Source organism: Schistocerca serialis, chromosome 8, assembly GCF_023864345.2.
Source record: "Schistocerca serialis cubense isolate TAMUIC-IGC-003099 chromosome 8, iqSchSeri2.2, whole genome shotgun sequence".
NCBI classification, from domain to species: Eukaryota; Metazoa; Arthropoda; class Insecta; order Orthoptera; family Acrididae; genus Schistocerca; species Schistocerca serialis.
This window is the reverse complement of record NC_064645.1, coordinates 94953901-94973159: the sequence shown is the minus strand read 5'-3', so window position 1 is coordinate 94973159 and position 19259 is coordinate 94953901. Positions and strand designations below refer to the sequence as shown.

The window sequence follows — 19259 nt, the reverse complement described above, 5'->3', positions numbered from 1 at the left end:
TCGTCTATGCACGGGGAAGTCAGCGCTCGTGCAGTCCCACGTCGCAGAGGCATTCCATACACTACTGTTTGGTTGGCACTTAGGCGTACCCTCCGATGCTATCCGTACAAAATCCATCGGCATCATGAACTATTACCTGGCGATTTAGTGAAGCGAAGGGCATTTGTGGTGTGGGCGTTTCAAAAGATGGCGGAAGATGACGATTGGTTGAGTAACGCGTTGTGGACCGACGAAGCTCATTTCACGCTCCGAGGGTCTGTCAACGCCCACAACTGCAGAATTTGGGCTACCGAAAATCCTAGAACTTTCGTGGGAACTCCATTGTACGACGAGAAACTCACGATATGGATTGGATTTACCACATCTACCGTTATCGGGCCTTTTTTCTTCGAGGAAATGCGTGATTCTGGTTTTGTAGCTGCTACCGTGACGGGTGAGAGGTACGCCGATATGTTACAGAATCGCATAATCCCCAGCCTGGCTGATAAACATCTGCTGCAACGTACGATGTTTAAGCAGAATGGCGCTCCACCCCATATTGCTAGACGCGTGAAAGATCTCTTGCGCGCGTCGTTTGGTGATGATCGTGTGCTCAGCCGCCACTTTCGTCGTGCTTGGCCTCCCAGGTCCCCAGACCTCAGTCCGTGCGATTATTGGCTTTGGGGTTACCTGAAGTCGCAAGTGTATCGTGATCGACCGACATCTCTAGGGATGCTGAAAGACAACATCCGACGCCAATGCCTCACCATAACTCCGGACATGCTTTACAGTGCTCTTCACAACATTATTCCTCGACTACAGCTATTGTTGAGGAATGATGGTGGACATATTGAGCATTTCCTGTAAAGAACATCACCTTTGCTTTGTCTTACTTTGTTATGCTAATTATTGCTATACTGATCGGATGAAGCGCCATTTGTCGGACATTTTTTGAACTTTTGTATTTTTTTGGTTCTAATAAAACCCCATGTCATTCCAAACATGTGTGTCAATTTGTACCTCTCTATCTACATTGATGACGTACCCGTGGTCTAGCCGGCACGGTAGCTCAGCGTGTTCGGTCAGAGGGTTAGCAGCCCTCTGTAATAAAAAAAAAAAAAACTGAGTTCACCGATCACAGACGAACTTAAACGGATGTCTTACGACGTCCGCCCCGAGCACATACAACGAACGAAAACGAACAAAATGAGAATTAAAAAAAAAAAAAAAAAAAAGGGGGGGCAGCGTCTTTGATTCATAATCAAAACGTCTTCGGTCCCGGGTTCGATCCCCGCCACTGCCTCAATTTTGATAAATAATCAGCATTGGCGGCCGAAGACTTCCGGCATAAGAAGTCAGCCTCATTCTGCCAACGGCCTTGTCAAAGAGGGCGGAGGAGTGGATAGAGGTTCAGGGCACTCTCTTGTCCTAGGGGTGGGAAATTGCCCCTAAAGGCGGAAGAATCAGCAATGATAAACGACATGAGGATGCAGAAGGCAATGGAAACCACCGCATTAAAGACACGTAACGTGTATCCACAGGGCATGTGGCCTGTAATTGAAGAAGTGTCATGGTGATCTCTCCATTGGTAAAAGATTCCGGAATAGTCCCCCATTCGGATCTCCGGGAGGGGACTGCCAAGGTGGAGGTTACCATGAGAAAAAGATTGAATAATCAACGAAAGGATAACGTTCTACGAGTCGGGGCGTGGAATGTCAGAAGCTTGAACGTGGTAGGGAAACTAGAAAATCTGAAAAGGGAAATTCAAAGGCTCAATCTAGATATAGTAGGGGTCAGTGAAGTGAAGTGGAAGGAAGACAAGGATTTCTGGTCAGATGAGTATCGGGTAATATCAACAGCAGCAGAAAATGGTATAACAGGTGTAGGATTCGTTATGAATAGGAAGGTAGGGCAGAGGGTGTGTTACTGTGAACAGTTCAGTGACTGGGTTGTTCTAATCAGAATCGACAGCAGACCAACACCGACAACGATAGTTCAGGTATACATGCCGACGTCGCAAGCTGGATTTACATCATGGTCAGACAGAGATTCAGAAATCAGATACTGGACTGTAAGGTGTACCCAGGAGCAGATATAGACTCAGATCACAATATAGTAGTGATGAAGAGTAGGCTGATGTTCAAGACATTAGTCAGGAAGAATCAATACGCAAAGAAGTGGGATACGGAAGTGCTAAGGAATGACGAGATACGTTTGAAGTTCTCTAACGCTATAGATACAGCAATAAGGAATAGCGCAGTAGGCAGTACAGTTGAAGAGGAATGGACATCTCTAAAAAGGGCCATCACAGAAGTTGGGAAGGAAAACATAGGTACAAAGAAGGCAGCTGCGAAGAAACCATGGGTAACAGAAGAAATATTTCAGTTGATTGATGAAAGGAGGAAGTACAAACATGTTCCGGGAAAATCAGGAATACAGAAATACAAGTCGCTGAGGAATGAAATAAATAGGAAGTGCAGGGAAGCTAAGACGAAATGGCTGCAGGAAAAATGTTAAGACATCGAAAAAGAAATTATTGTCGAAAGGACAGACTCAGCATACAGGAAAGTCAAAACAACATATGGTGACATTAAAAGCAACGGTGGTAACATCAAGAGTGCAACGGGAATTCCACTGTTAAATGCAGAGGAGAGAGCAGGTAGGTGGAAAGAATACATTGAAAGCCTCTATGAGGGTGAAGATTTGTCTGATGTGACAGAAGAAGAAACAGGAGTCGATTTAGAAGAGATAGGGGATCCAGTATTAGAATCGGAATTTAAAAGAGCTTTGGAGGACTTACGGTCAAATAAGGCAGAAGGGATAGATAACATTCCATCAGAATTTCTAAAATCATTGGGGGAAGTGGCAACAAAACGACTATTCACGTTGGTGTGTAGAATATATGAATCTGGCGACATGCCATCTGACTTTCGGAAAAGCATCATCCACACAATTCCGAAGACGGCAAGAGCTGACAAGTGCGAGAATTATCGCACAATCAGCTTAACAGCTCATGCATCGAAGCTGCTTACAAGAATAATATACAGAAGAATGGAAAAGAAAATTGAGAATGCGCTAGGTGCCGATCAGTTTGGTTTTACGAAAAGTAAAGGGACGAGAGAGGCAATTCTGACGTTACGGCTAATAATGGAAGCAAGGCTAAAGAAAAATCAAGACACTTTCATAGGATTTTTCGACCTGGAAAAAGCGTTCGACAAAATAAAATGGTGCAAGCTGTTCGAGATTCTGAAAAAAGTAGGGGTAAGCTATAGGGAGAGACGTGTCATATACAATATGTACAACAACCAAGAGTGGACGATCAAGAACGAAGTGACTGATGACCAAAAAAAAAAAAAAAAAAAAAAAAAAAAAAAAAAAAACTGCATTATTCCGTGGTTTATTCAGTTTTCAACTTTATACTGACTTTTTGATCACCCGGTACATGAATGATTTGGCAGACAGGGTGGGCAGCAGTCTGCAGTTGTTTGCTGATGATGCCGTGGTGTACGGTAAGGTGTCGAAGTTGAGCGGCTGTAGGAAGACACAAGACGACTTCGACAAAATTTCCAGTTGGTGTGATCAATGGCAGCTAGCCCTAAATGTGGAAAAATGTGAGTTAATGCGGATCAGTAGGAAGAACAAACCTGTAATGTTCAGATGCAATATTACCAGTGTCCAGTTTGACACAGTCAAGGCCTTTAAATATCTGGGTGTAACGTCGCAAAGCGACATGAGGTGGAACGAGCGTGTGAGAACTGAGGTAGGGAAGGCAAATGGTCGACTTCGGTTTATTAGGAGAATTTTAGGAAAGAGTCGTTCTCCTGTAAAGGAGACGCTGGTGCGACCTATTCTTGAGTATTATTCGAGTGTTTGGGATCCGTACCAGATCGGTTTGAAAGAAGCAATTCAGAGGAGGGCTGATAGATTTGTTACTTGGAGGTTCAAAGAAAATGTATTACGTACTACGGAGATGCTTCGGGAACTCAGATAAGAATCCCTGGAGCGACGACGGCGTTCTTTTCGGGAAACACTATTGCGAAAATTTAGAGAAACGGCATTTGAAGCTGACTACCGAATGATTCTGCTGCCGCCAACATACATCGCGCGTGAGGACCACCAAGATAAGATACGAGAAATTACACTACTGGCCAATAAAATTGCTACGCCACGAAGATGACGTACTACAGACGCGAGATTTAACCGACAGGAAGAAGATGCTGTGGTATACAAATGATTAGCTTTTCAGAGCATTCACACAAGGTTGGCGCAGGTGGCGAGACCTACAACGTGCTGACATGAGGAAAGTTTCCAACCGATTTCTCATAGACAAACAGCAGTTGACCGGTGTTGCCTGGTGAAACGTTGTTGTGATGCCTCGTGTAAGGAGGAGAAATGCGTACCATCACGTTTCCGACTTTGACAAAAGTCGGATTGTAGCCTATCGCCATTGCAGTTTATCGTATCGCGACATTGCTCCTCGTACTGGTCGAGATCCAATGACTGTTAGCAGAATATGGAATCGGTGGATTCAGGAGGGTAATACGGAACGTCGTGCTGGATCCCAACGGCCTCGCATCACTATCAGTCGAGATGACAGGCATCTTATCCGCATGGTTGTAACGGATCGGGTAGCCACGTCTCGATCCCTGAGTCAACAGATGGGGAAGTTTGCAAGACAACAACCATGTGCACGAACAGTTCGACGACGTTTGCAGCAGCATGGACTATCAGCTCGGAGACCACGGCTGCGGTTACCCTTGACGCTGCATCACAGACAGGAGATGCACAGATAACTTTCTATCATGTGTATGTATTAACATCACAAATTGTACGTCGTCGACATTCAAGAAATACTAAACGACAGACCTGGGTGCACGAATGGCAAAACGTCATTTTTTCGGATGAATCCAGGTTCTGTTTACAGCATCATGATGGTCGCATCCGTGTTTGGCGACACCGCGGTGAACGCACATTGGAAGCGTGTATTCGTCATCGCCATACTGGCGTAACACCCGGCGTGATGGTATGGGGTGCCATTGGTTACACGTCTCGGTCACCTCTTGTTCGCATTGACGACACTTTGAACAGTGGACGTTACGTTTCAGATGTGTTACGACCCGTGGCTCTACCCTTCATTCGATCCCTGCGAAACCCTACATTTCAGCAGGATAATGCACGACCGCACGTTGCAGGTCCTGTACGGGTATTTCTGGATACAGGAAATGATGGACTGCTGCGCTGGTCAGCACATTCTCCAGATCTCTTGCCAACTGAAAACGTCTGGTCAATGGTGGCCGAGCAACTGGCTCGCCACAATACGCCAGTCACTACTCTTCATGAACTGTGGTATCGTGTTGAAGCTGCATGGGCAGCTGTACCTGTACACGCCATCCAAGCTCTGTTTGACTCAATGCCCAGGCGTATCAAGGCCGTTATTACGGCCAGAGGTGATTGTTCTGGGTCTGATTTCTCGGGATCTATGCACTCAAATTGCGTGAAAATGTAATCACATGTCGGTTCTAGTACAATATATTTGTCCAATGAATACCCGTTTATCATCTGCATTTCTCCTTGGTGTAGCAATTTTAATGGCCATTAGTGTAGGTCTCATACGGAGGCGTACACACAGTGGGTTTTCCCTAGCTCTATTTATGAGTGGAACAGCAGGAGAAATGACAAATAGTGGCACAGGGTACCCTCCGCCACGCACCTTACTGTGGCTTGCGGAGTGTCTATGTAGATGCAGATATCGACGTAGATCGAAGCAAGAGAGTGATGTGCTGGAGGAGCACTTTGGGGACCGCATTCAGGCTCTGGGGTAGCCAGAGACCACTGACATGGGCCTCGATTGGCCGCCATATTATCCGGATCTGAACACATGCGAGTCCTTTTTGTGGGGCTATATTAAAGAAAAGGTGTACAGCGATAACCTAAAAACCACTGCTGAGCTGAAAACAACCATTCAGGAGGTCATCGCCAGCATCGATATCTCGACACTTCAACGGGTCATGCAGAATTTCGCTATTCGTCTGCGCCACATCTTCGCTAATAATGACAGGCATATCGAACGTGTTATAACCTAGATCCGAATATCTGTAGCCTGTAGTGACGTTTACATGTTGAATAAAGTGCGTGCACGCCGTAGTTTGTAACTAATTTACGTGTTTTTCATACAGTTCAATACTTGTCACCTTGTATATTAATTAATTTATTTATTTATTTATTTTTTTTTTACAAAATGTAGCACTATAAATACATAAGTTTCCAAGCAGAGTGGGAGCGTCATTTATTTTCGTCACCCTGGTCGTCCTACGGTTTACTCCGCCACTGCGTCTAGCGGAAATACTGAAAAATCTCAGCCTGAAATAAAATGCCGAATACCTTGCAAAAACATGTTTAGAAAATTACAAGGCGGGAGCTAAGAATATTCCACCCTCTCCCAAGTATCGTTCCCGCACAGATAGTGAAGGTAAAATAAGACTACCAAGAGATCACATATGGATGTATATCTAACGATTTTTCCCATATTCCTAGAATGAATGCAACAGGAAGAAACCTTAATGTATTCCACAATAGAAAATACCATCTACCTCGCACTTCAGTGACTCACAGAGTACACACACTAAGTATGGTCACTCTTCACCTAGAGACTGAATATTGCCTGGTGGCGTTGTAGACACGTGGTACGATGTGGAAAGTAGATACTACGACCGAGAAGGAATGGTCAGTTTTCAGGGATATAACAGGAAGTAAAAAAGTTTAGTAAATGTAGGCTCTGAAATGCATACCTAGAGAGCTGTGAATGTTACCCATCTCTTCTGCCTTATTTGATCTTAAGCCCTCCAAAACTCTCTTAAATTCAGTATTAGAATCAGAATTTAAGAGAGCTTTGGAGGGCTTAAGATCAAATAAGGCAGAAGGAATACATATCATTCCATCAGAATTTCCAGTATCATGGGAGCGGTCTACTGCCTATCGAATCTCTGGAACAGTTCTGAAGTGAATGCCACGAAGTGGTTCCTTCATCTTCGGAATCAGGTCAAAGTCTTGTAAGTCACTTCTTTAGTGAATGAATTACATTTACTTAAGATTCTTTCTACGAATCTCAATCTATACTCTATTCATCGTAAGAATAACCCTGATGTAAACATTACACCATGTTTTCTTCCACGTTTGCTTGAATCTCATTGGATTTCGGAAGCCAAGCTGTGACCAGTAGAGCCAAGTACGATCGATCATAAGAATACGTTTTATGCTGTGTTACCCGCACATAGATTGAGCGATAATGTGCGGGACAATAGCTTTATCGGCCCATTAAACTGGGACTGCACTGGCCAACCAGCCGTCCAACCAACCTGCAATAATGGGAGCAGTTGCAGTTCTGACGTGAAAAGAGACGGGCTAAGAAACAATATAGCCTCGAATGTCATTTAATTTTTAAAGAGAATGAAGTAATATTCGGCAAAACTCCAGCACTACAGCGTGCTTCTTAAGTAACGAGACGGAAAGCATAAAATGCTCTCGTTCTCATCTGACATAGTACTCTATTTACAAACAAGAGTGATAAAAATTCCTGACTTAAACATAGGGTAATTTTTCTGAGCCACCTATGTGTGATGCAAAAGCATACTGCAGGGATTTCACTGTACTGTCGAATACTGAAGCCACTGAAGATATTAATTAGTCAGTCTTCTGGTGATATCTTAGTTCTTTTCTTATTCGAATCCCAGAAATACATTTCAGTTCTGGAACTACCATCAGCCACGTTGATAACGAGTCGATCAACAACAGAATCCATAAGGCCACCCAAACGCCGCATTTCCTCCTCTTCTTTTATGACGAGCCGTTCTATATCCTGCCAGCGTTCAGCAGTGACATGTGAAAAAGCTGCGTGCGTTAGTGCCGGTATGTCTGGAGCCTAACGTCTTGTTCCTTCTCCAGATAAATTCCGTTAGGTTCATATTGTAATGATACAGTGGCAAATGTAAAAGTGCAGCATTTGTATGGTGTGCTCGATGCTGTGAAAAGAGTGATTTTTCATGTTTCAACTACACATATCAACATCTGTGGCATAAAACAATAAAGAATATTCGGTTTTCATTTCTACCTTATATATTAAATTGTTATCTTTGAGCCGACCAGAGTGGCCGAGCGGTTCTAGGCGCTTCAGTCTGGAACCGCGCGACCGCTACGGTCGCAGGTTCGAATCCTGCCTCGGGCATGGATGTGTGTGATGTCTTTAGGTTAGTTAGGTTTAAGTAGTTCTAAGTTCTAGGGGACTGATGACCTCATCTTTTAAGTCCCATAGTGCTCAGAGCCATTTGAACCTCTTTTTCGATAACTGATAATTTGTATTTGAAATGAAAACAGGAATTTCACGTGCAGTATGTAATTAAAAACAAGAAAACGTGCATTATACATAAAAAATGATGATTAATTTTACAATTATGAGATGTAGGTATTTCAAATTGAACGAGAAAAAAAATTGGCCACAGGCGAGGCTTGAACCAGTGAATCATAAAATGTAATAAGTTTCGTAGATGTTCCGCTACCGGCTTCGCTACAAATCAAATATCAGGCGCGAGTAATTACATCTAATACATGGGGCGGAAAACTTCAAAGCCGATTATCTCTCTTTAGTGTATGACAGACATTAAGAACAACCTAATTCTCGGCGCTTTTTAACCGTGTTCCACACGCGTGTTTCACTACGAAACAGGATGCAGTCTCAGCATTTTCATACTGCCGTATTAACAGCCCGACAATCAGAGCACAACAGTGCAGAGCCTCTGACTATACACGATTTTTTAAATAAAAACTCCGTAGCTAAAGCGTGATTAAGAAAAATGTTGATGACTGTTAATACATTTGAATATCTTAAGATTTCATTTAACGTAACGTAACTTAGCAACAATATATCTAATCATAAATAGTACCTACTTCCAAGAGCGTAACAACCCCATTGTAGGTGTGCTACAGCTTCTGACAAATCATCGCGTTTGTGTTTGTCTACATCAGGTTTATTCTTATGATGAATAGAGTATAGCTCCTGTTTTTCCTACTATTTGCTTTACGTGGTAATTTAACTTATGGTCGCTCCATATAGGTACTCCTAGACGTTTTACGGAGGTTACTGTTTCCAGTAATTTGTTATCAATGATGTAGTTGTACAGGCCTATTCACTACTACCTTCCAGTGTTTCAGAAGATGACTGCACAGAAACTACAAGACAAACAGAAAACAGACACACGTCAGTGAGTGTCTCTCTCTAACTTTGTAACTCACATTTCAGGTGCTCAAATTGGGCGCCGTTTGTGACGCAACAGACACTAATACGTACGTGCAGTCCTCTGAAGTCGCTGCTACAGGAAGGGGTTATGTAGCCTGCTGCGGACATCTGTACATTGGATTGCCTATCTGCAGATGTGAACTTAGAGTCACACCGCTCATTCATCACAGTACCCTAGTACTTCAACGAGGATACTTGTTCAGTCTTATTTGCTTTTATTGACAATACTGTCTGGATTCCTCTCTTAGAGAAGACTACAACTTTGGTGTTGGAAGTGTTGACAAACAGGCCAAATTCTTCACTGTGCTGGACTAAATTGTCTGTGGATGCGAAAGCTAGACCTTTTGACGAATACCTAGAGAAAAGAGTTGATGCTTTTGAAATGTACTCTAACGGAAAAAATCGCAACATCAATAAATAATTAATGTACAGTAATGACATTTCAGGAATACATTTGTCTAGGTAACATATTTAAGTGATCAACATTCCAAGATCATAAGTTAAAGTAAGTGTGAGATAAGCCATTAGCAAATGTGAATGCTAGTACATTAACAACCGGTGCAGCCGCCAGAAGGTTGAATGCAAGCATGCAAACGTGCATGCATTGTGTTGTATAGGTAACGGATGTCAGTTTGTGGAATGGAGTTCCTTGCTTGTCGCACTTGATCGGTCAGTACAGCGACCGTTAATGCTGTTTGTGGGTGACGTTGGAGCTGTTGTCCGATAATGTTCTATAGGTACTCGACTGGAGACAGATCTGGTGATCGAGCAGGGCGAGGCAACGTGTGGACACTCTGTAGAGTATGTTGGGTTACAACAGCGGTATGTGGGCGAGCATTATCCCGTTGGAAAACACCCCTTGGAATGCTGATTATGAATGAGAGCACAACAGTTCGAATTACCAGACTGACGTACACATTTACGGTCAGGGTGCATGGGATAATCACGAGAGTGCTCCTGCTGTCATAGGAAATCGCACTCCAGATAATAATTCCAGGTGAAGATCCAGTATGTCTAGCATGCAGACAGATTGGTTGCAGGCCCTCAACTGGCCACCTTCTATCCAACACACAGCCACCACTATCACCTAAACACAACCAGCTTTCATCAGAAAATACAACCAATCTCCACCCTGCCCTGCAATGAGCTGTCCCTTGACACTACTGAAGTCACAGACGGCGGTGGTCGGGGGTCTCGGAACTGTCCTTGAAGTAACCGATTTGGAACAGTTGCCAACTGCTGCTCGAATTGCTATTACAGATGCACTGTGATGCGCCAGTGCCATACGCCGAACATGATGGTCTTCCTTCTCGGTAGTGCCATGTGGCCATCCGGAGTCCGGTCTTCTTGCGACCGTACATCTTCGTGAGCAAGACTGCCAGCAATCATTCCTGCAAAGTATTGCTGCAGTATCGTGAAGGAATAACCAGCTTCCCATAGCCCTATTACACGACCTCATTCAAACTCAGTGAGATGCTGAAAATGGTGTCTTCGTCACTGTAAAGACATTCTTGATTAATATCAACTCGCCACGTTCAATCTCTGGACTCGCATTCGAGAGGACGACGGTTCAATCCCGCGTCTGGCCATCCTAATTTAGGTTTTCCATGATTTCCCTAAATCGCTCCAGGCAAATGCCGGGATGGTTCCTTTGAAAGGGCACCGCCGACTTCCTTCCCTAATCTGATGAGATGCTGTCTGGTCTCCTCCCCCAAAACAACCCAACCGAATGTTCAATCTCAAACGTGACTAATGCCCGCAACAGTTAAAGTGAGTATTTAAAGCAAGCCTGACTTGCACCCTCATAGTGGCGCTGCTGGCCTTCTCCTTATGTCGCACAACTCCTTCTTGGTGTTTCAGTTTTTTCCCATCAGTGTTTCTGTATTGCTGTCTCTTATGCATACCTTGGGTGCTGAAAACTTGAAACGAAGAAGTCCTCCATCGGATCAAAAGGCAAAGAGAACTACTGCTCACTCTAAAACAAATGAAAACTCCAATATCTAGGGTGCATCGTAAGAGACAAAAGACACCAGTTCTTACAGCTCATAACTGAAGGGAAAATACAAGGGGAAAGGTCTGTTGGCAGGAAAAGGAACTCGTGGCTGAAGGACATTTGGATATGGTATAATTATAGGTCAGAAGATACCTTCCATGCTGCAGTGTCAGGTCCAGAGCTGACCACGAGGACCGCCAGTCTCTGTCAGAATATGCGCTAAGAAAAAGAAGAGGAAGAAGAAGAAGAGAACCTATAACAACAGAATGGGTCGGTCAGGAGAGCTCCCTGCCTTCAGGATGTAACTTGAGTAACAGATCCATCAGGAACGTTCCAGCCCCTCCAAAGCCATGCAGATCCACTTTTGGTGATGTGACTGTGAAGTAATGATGGCGGTTATCCGCTGAAGCAACCGGTTTGCAGTTATACCCGTTTTTTCACCTCCAGTTTAACTTGACTATTAAATCTGCTAACATGACAGGTATCTGAAATATGCGCTTTTCGTTTTTTTTTTTTTTTTGGTACTTCATGTAATAAACGTAGAATTTTTCAGTCTTAATTGAATGTCTAAGATTCCCTCAGATTTTTGTATTGTATGTTGCAGGGTATTTAGAATCAAAATATCAAGTAAAATAGGTTAATAAAAGAGAACTTAGTCTGTCCACCATTCGCTGCTTTTCTCAGAAAGTAGCCTAACGCAGTGGCGGATACATATTGGGGGGCGCCCCCCTCCCTGGGCTACCCTCATTGCCACCCACTCCACTCCCACCAGTCAGCCTGCACGCTATTCGTTCGTTTCCCTCGTCAGTCGACTCGACTGAATCGAGTTATCGATTAGCTGTACTTTCCTATGTAGCACACACATCCACATCATCGTATTTTATACGCTTCTGTCTGGCACATAGGTAGCTAAAAGTTTCGGCCGTTCTAGCGATCTCGAATAGGCTCATAGAATTAATCATTTGAGGAAGAGTAACTTTTTTATATCATAAGATGGCATTGTCTTTTATATGTGCATAATCAGGTTAAACAAAACTTTCTTAAACTTTGCATGTGACTTGATTATTTTTTATTGCAGTAAAAGTAAAGGTAGCTCAAGATATCTTTAGCGCCCCGTCCTTGAGGCTTTCCTGTATCCGCCGCTGACCTAACGAAGGACAGAAGAATACTACACAATGTTATGAGTACCTGTGTTCTGTTATTGATCCCAATTTTTTGAAACTCTGCTTAAAAATGGTTGTAATCGAGTATCATAGCACTACTTTGGTGTTACAAATAGCCAGTGCTAAATAGTGAGACTGAGGTTGGACAACTATGAGGATTTAATGAAAAGTAATGCCCCCACCTTCATTAATGGGGTTTGGATGGGAATATTTCAATAAATCAAACGCAGAAATAATCCTTAGAATGTGATCTTTAATTAGCAATATTCACTTTTCCACATAATCACCAACCAGTTGGATACATTTCTGCCAACGATGAACAAGTTTTCTGAAGCCGTCACGGAAGAAGTCGTCACTCCATTTCCACAACCACAGTCTCACAGTTCTCTCAACGTCTTCATCAGAAGCATAATGATGTCCTCTCATATTGTCTTTCACTATCGAGAACAGATGGAAATTTGGACTGTATGGAGCATGCTGTATGGTGGTGAGATTCAGTCTCTGAAGTTCTGCTGTGGTGGCACGTGAAGGGTGCACAGATCTTCCAATAGCTAAGGAAAGCAATAATGTGATCCACGGGTTCTTGTGAAATGCCGATTGTGCTTGCAATTTCTCTGAGTGATACGATGATTGTCCTGAATCAATCTGTCAACATTTTCCTTGTGAAACTCGGTGGTTGCTGTCACAGGACGTGCAATTCTTTGATTGTCACGCAGGTCAGATGGTCCCACCTCAACATCTTTAAACTTACTCGCCCAACGATGAACAGTACTCACATCAACACCATCACCATGAACTGCTTTCATTCGCACCAGAGAAATCTCACGAAATTTCAGTCACTAACTTCCTCCTGCAAATGCGAAAATATGTTGTTGACGGCGACCTATGTAGGGAGAAATGATCAACATGCTAAATTAAGGGAAATCAGAGCTTGCACGGACGGATATATGTGTTCGTTCTCTCCACGCTCTGTACGAAATTGGAATAACAGAGAATTGTGAAGGTGGTTCGATGAACCCTCTGCCGGGCACTTAAATGTGATTTGCAAAGTATCCATGTAGATGTAGATGCATAGAGGTATTTTTCGTGGTTAGGCCATGGTCGCCTTATTGTGCTTCAGAGAACGCTAAGTGTGGAAGGAAATAAACACATTTTACAGTACTGTTTACTACGTACAGTAGAGGAACAGTTCGGAGGCGATGGTTATTTGTATGAGCCTGACAATGCACTCTTTCATAAAGCAGCATCTTTGTAGACAACAACGTCCGTGAAGTGGACAGGCCTGCCAAGATCGCCTTCCTGAACCTAATGGAACACCTTTGCGATGAGAAAGAATTTCAACTCCATTGCAGATCGCATCCTCCATCACTGCCTCCCTAGTTTTGGTTCTTGAGGAAGTATGGGATGCCATCCCTCTAGACATTCAGAGAAATAAAGAAATAATCAGTAAATTGGAAGAGGGAAAAAGTGTAGTTGGGATAAATCTAGATCTGTCAACGCCTTTGACACTGTTGACCACAGCATACTTTTGGAAAAGCTTGAAGCTATAGATATCAGAGGACCGGTAAAAAAGTAGTTTGAGTCGTATCTGGAAAAGAGGATGCAGGTGGTTGAAATTACAGCACCAGATATTAACCAAAAAATTAAACTAAGATCAGATTCAAAGGAGGTCACAGCAGGAGCACTGCAAGGAAGTGTATTAGACCCCTTGCTGCTCCTCATTTACATTAATGATATCCAGGTGTCAGAGAGAAAAGCTAGAATCATGTTATTTTCCAATGATACTAGTTTAATAGTTAGTGATATGAAGCAGTCATTGCACAGTACTGTGGACCACGTCCTACAACATATACAAAAATGGTTTAGTGCAAACAAGCTAACATTGAATGGGGAAAAAAAAAAAAAAAAAAAAAAAAAAAAAAAAAAAAAAAAAAAAAAACCCTCATTATGTGCAATATGGAAAAATAAGTGAACATGACGACCTAAATCCCACCATGGAGGGCAAATAACTTGAAAGAGTACAGTGGGCAATATTCCTGGGTATGCACATTGATGAGAAGATAAATTGGAAGGACCATGTGGTGAGCTTAGCACTAAAACTAAATTCAGCATGTTTTGTACTTAGAAGAATTTCAAGAGTTTGTAGTCATGACTGTACCAGATTAGTATATTTTCGCTATTTTCAGTCCATTGCATCCTATGGGATAGTATTCTGGGGAAAAACAAATTGTCGTCAAAATGAGATTTTCAAATTACAAAAACGTGCTATTCAGATAATGACCCAGAGCCCACCTCAAACACATTGTAGGTCCCTTTTTAAAGCATTGAAAATTTCAACAATTTCATCATTATACATTCAGAAATGTCTGTTTGTGATCAAAAGAAATCAGGACAAAATGAAAACCAATACAGACTACCAAAATTACAATACACGGAAATGTAAAGATCTCCACTTATAAGCTGTAACAAGGAACCGAAGTCAGAAACATATACGTAATCAAGGCAAAACATATCGAAGAGCTGGAAAATGAGGATAAATTAAAATGTAACAAATGAAATTACATCAATGAATATGTCTGTCTAGCACATAAGAAGATTAAGAACCACATGCTTAACAAATGTCACTACAGTATAAGTGAATAGCTCTGCTCAACTGTATAAGAATATATGACATCATAAATGTGACAAATGAAATCACAACATGAAGGAATAGGTCTGTCAAGCACATAAGAAATTATGTTATAAAAACACTTATTAGTTGTATATTGTATTAAATATAAGATAGATTCATATGAATTCAGCATAGAAAAAAATTTTGTAAAGATATTATATAGTTGTTGAAATGTATCCTGACAAGTCCTATATCACAAATGTGATCATTGGGATGATAATAAATAAATAAATAAATAAAAGCCCTTACTGAGTGTCCCCAATGGAGTTCAAGCCTTCATAAAGGTGAAGAACGAAGGCCGGCTGTTCCTCATACTAATGTCCACTAATAGTTACGTGGATACTTTCAATCACATAGTGTATAAGTCATTTTTCTGAAAGCATTGCAGTTTTCACAAAGTCATCTTCTGAAATCCTGGTGGTACTTATGAATAACTATGTATTTATGCCTATAAAGTTTATCTCAGTCAACGCTCACAGAAAGTTTGTTTATGGGCTGAAGTGGTTTCGTCACTTTGGTTGCTTTTAATAGCCCATAATGCCTCTTAGCTGATGGTTGTTTTTGAACATTGTAAGAGAGAACATCTACTGAAGGGTCCAACTAGAGGACTGAGTGGGTCTAGCCAGCAGAAGACTTTATACACAGTGTAGTTACATGTGTCTCAATAAGCTAATACGATGTGATTTATTGATCTGATGGAACCTGGAGAGGTGTGAGTCTTAAACTTTATCGAACAATTTGATTTGTTTGTTTAGTAGGAGTTTTGAAGAGATGCTCACACATACTATGTTCTGACATATCCATTCGCAAAAGAAGCATTATGGCCTATTGAAAATGAGTAAAGTGTCGAATCTGTCTAACCCAATAAACAAAATTTCTGTGATCATTGACTGATAACTTTCATAGTAAAATTTATAGAGACTGGAGATTCCATGCTCCAAAGACATTGTAAATATGGTAGCATATTTACATTGTAGTTCTTCACCATTGAAAGCAGAACCGATTGTAAAAAGATGTCTTTTGTTTTTGTTCTTATCAGGTCATGTCTGCAGATGCTGCTGCCACAGTTCCTGTATGGCTGGATGACGACTTCATCAAGCAGTCACTGAAGAATGTCAGCAACTTTGAAGACTGCTCTATCGTCTCAGCGAGTGTCAAGGGTGCCACAGTTGGAAAGGAGAATTACTTGAGCGATACTTTCCGAATGACCGTGACACTTAAACACCGAATTAAGTGTTACACAATGACTCTATCATTCTTCATTAAATGTCTTCCAGATGGAAAAACAGTCCGCGAAGTTGCTCAGAACATGGGTGCTTTCGAAAGAGAAATTTCAGTTTTCACAAAGACGCTTCCAGTGATGACCCAGTTATTGCAAAGTGCCGATCCTAAGAAATACTCGCAGCTAGCAGCAGTATGTTTTCGTTCTGGTAGTGAGCCAGTTGACTATTTGATGCTGGAAGACTTGAGAGATAGTGGGTATGTCATGGCTAAAAGAAGCCAGGGGTTAGACTTGGCACACTCTAGAGCTGTTGTCAGAAAATTAGCTGAGCTCCACGCAGCATCCATAGGTCTCTTCATGAAGGATCGCACATGTATGGATAATTACAAGACTTTTGCTATATTCAATGGTGACGCAGCACCACAGATGAAAAATTTCTTTAAAAATGCATGTCTCTTGTTAGCTAGGGAGCTCGAGAGAGCAGGTGGCCACTACTCCACATATGGTTCCAAACTTCGAGCTATTTCCGAAACAGCATTTGCAAATATTTCCGAGCTCACAAAGTGGAAGAAAAGAAGGTTCCAAGCATTAATTCATGCAGACTGTTGGACTAACAATATGATGTTCAAATATTTGGGTGGCTCTGTTAACGATGTTGTTCTTATTGATTTCCAGATGGCACATTTCTCATCGCCGTCACTAGATCTACAATATTTCCTACATACTAGTCTGAAGGAAGAAGTCTATGTTTTCCATGTAGAGGATCTCTTGGAGGAGTACTACTTCCACTTGATTGAAACCTTGGATGATATTGGTGTCATACAAGAAAATCATCTATCCTACGACAATTTTCGGCAAGACTACGAAGATCATTCGTGGTTCTCTTTGTACGGAGCTATTGCAATACAGCCTCTTGTGCGCTCTGATGAAAGAAAGGGCTTTGACATTGAGGCAGCAATTAATGGATGTGACACTGCAGTAAACAGTGAGGCGTATGCTAATAATTCATTCTTGAGATGTATTAGACAAATGTTACCTGTGTTTGAAAGAAAGGGACTGCTGTAGAATGTAGACTGCTTAAGTTCCTGCTTCCAGTAACATAAACCCATATGTAGCCAATACTGTGGAAAAATATTAAATGAATCATCGATAATGAATCATGTTGCCAAGAAAACCCAGTTTCTCTTAACACTCCTTAATCAAAAATAGATGTTATAGTAAGGAGACACAAGGAGACGCTTTTTATATATTTTCCATGAGAGACGTGTTCTGGCTTCTCTTTACAAACTAAGCAATCATTCAACACCAAAAGGAAAGAAAAGTAAGAAACAGCGTTGACACTGCTGCAGATTGGTGTGACGTATGATTATACCTATTTTATTTTCAGGCATACTGAAGCACACTTTGTGTGATTCTGAATGCTGTTAATCCATGGTGACTATTGTAGTAAAACTTTAGAAATGGCCTTGCATTAGAGACTGACAACAAAATTAAATAATTAGGCTACAACTTTATTCATAATTCACATCCAAACCAACTGTTTCTAAATAAAAAAATTACCTCAGACATTTAGAATTCAATTCATTTCTTGTATCAGAAACAGAAGGATATGTAATCATTGTGACTAATGTTCTTACCAGTGCATGTAATTTTTTTGTACTCAGTGAAATTTTTTTATCAAAGTCCTACATATACTTAATCAATATGTCTTATTTTGCACCAGTTTGTGCAACGTTATGTTTTCATAAACGATAATGTAAAAGTGTTAATAAAGTAACCTGGAAATAAAGATTAATAAAACATTTTTTCACTGGCTCCTAAATTTTTTGTTTCTGTTTCAGTCACAATGATTAGTAGTATTTCTTAATCTAACCACATTTCCTACACAATTTTAAGCAACTCCATTATTTCATACATAGTTCAACACACTGAAATATGGGTTTGGTAAGTGATAGTTCACAAAGGAGTGAGTGTTTCGGCATACAATTAATACTTGACCTTTTTTCTACAGATGCAGCTATAATTATTGATAGAGAAGATACCTTTTAAAAGAAATTTGAGATCTCTTGGAAATAAGAGTACATTAAGCAATGTCAGAATCAATCAGTGTGAAATTTCTCTTAAAACACTTTGCAAACATTATAAACTGGTCTTAGCCTCTTTGTGAACATAAAGTGACATGGTGATTAGACACTTGTCTGGCATCAGGATACAGTAGGGCTGAAATCCCTGTCTGCCTATCTGGATATAGGTTATTGATGGTCTTCTCTAATCACAAAGAGGGAAGCAGCAGGATTACAAGATAGCAGTGATAGAAATGTCAAAAACAATTGCGGGAGCTAATTTGAGGATTCTTCACTACACAAATGAGAACACATCTGTGCTTTGTTCTACAGATACCGGTCATTTTCCTCATTCTGATTTAGTCATGCCAATCACTTCTTGGTGAAAGGAATGTATAAATTTTAGTTATTACTTACTTGTACCAAATATTTTCTTTGACATACAGTATATAAAAAGTTCTGCATACTGATCGGAAGAAGACACAGGCACAAACATAAAGGCAGGTGAAGACTAGTTTGGCAATCAGAAGTACATTCATCTGATCAGACAGGGTTGGGGGGGGGGGGGGAGGACTGGACTAATCTGGGATTTTATTAGCAAATCATTCAGAAGGTCACATCAAAGGAGACATAACAAGACAGTGTGAAAGGAAAGTTAGCAATGAAATCAATACATTGAAGATAAGCGACGGAATGATTGCAAGTGGAAACATAGCTGCATCAAAAATTGGCAACATCACAGAAAAAAATAATATGAAAGTAGTGGAGAACAACAAGGAAACAAAAAATAAGAAAGCTAGAGAAAAGATACAAATTATAAAAATTAGAAGTAAATGAATTTATAGTTAGAACAATATTTTTAGCGGGAAGGGGGAGGGG

At 41.4% G+C, this 19259-nt stretch overlaps 1 protein-coding gene across 1 annotated transcript in view; it reads left to right on the top strand.

The window, feature by feature from the left end:
- Positions 1-18022, top strand: part of LOC126416360 (uncharacterized) — a 38672-nt gene extending 20650 nt beyond the window's left edge. The window contains exon 2 of the mRNA XM_050084041.1: positions 16135-18022. Coding sequence (XP_049939998.1) covers positions 16138-17382 — 1245 coding nt within the window. The 5' untranslated portion in view covers positions 16135-16137 and the 3' untranslated portion in view covers positions 17383-18022. The remainder of the gene's footprint in view (positions 1-16134) is intronic.
- Positions 18023-19259: the final 1237 nt, after the last annotated feature.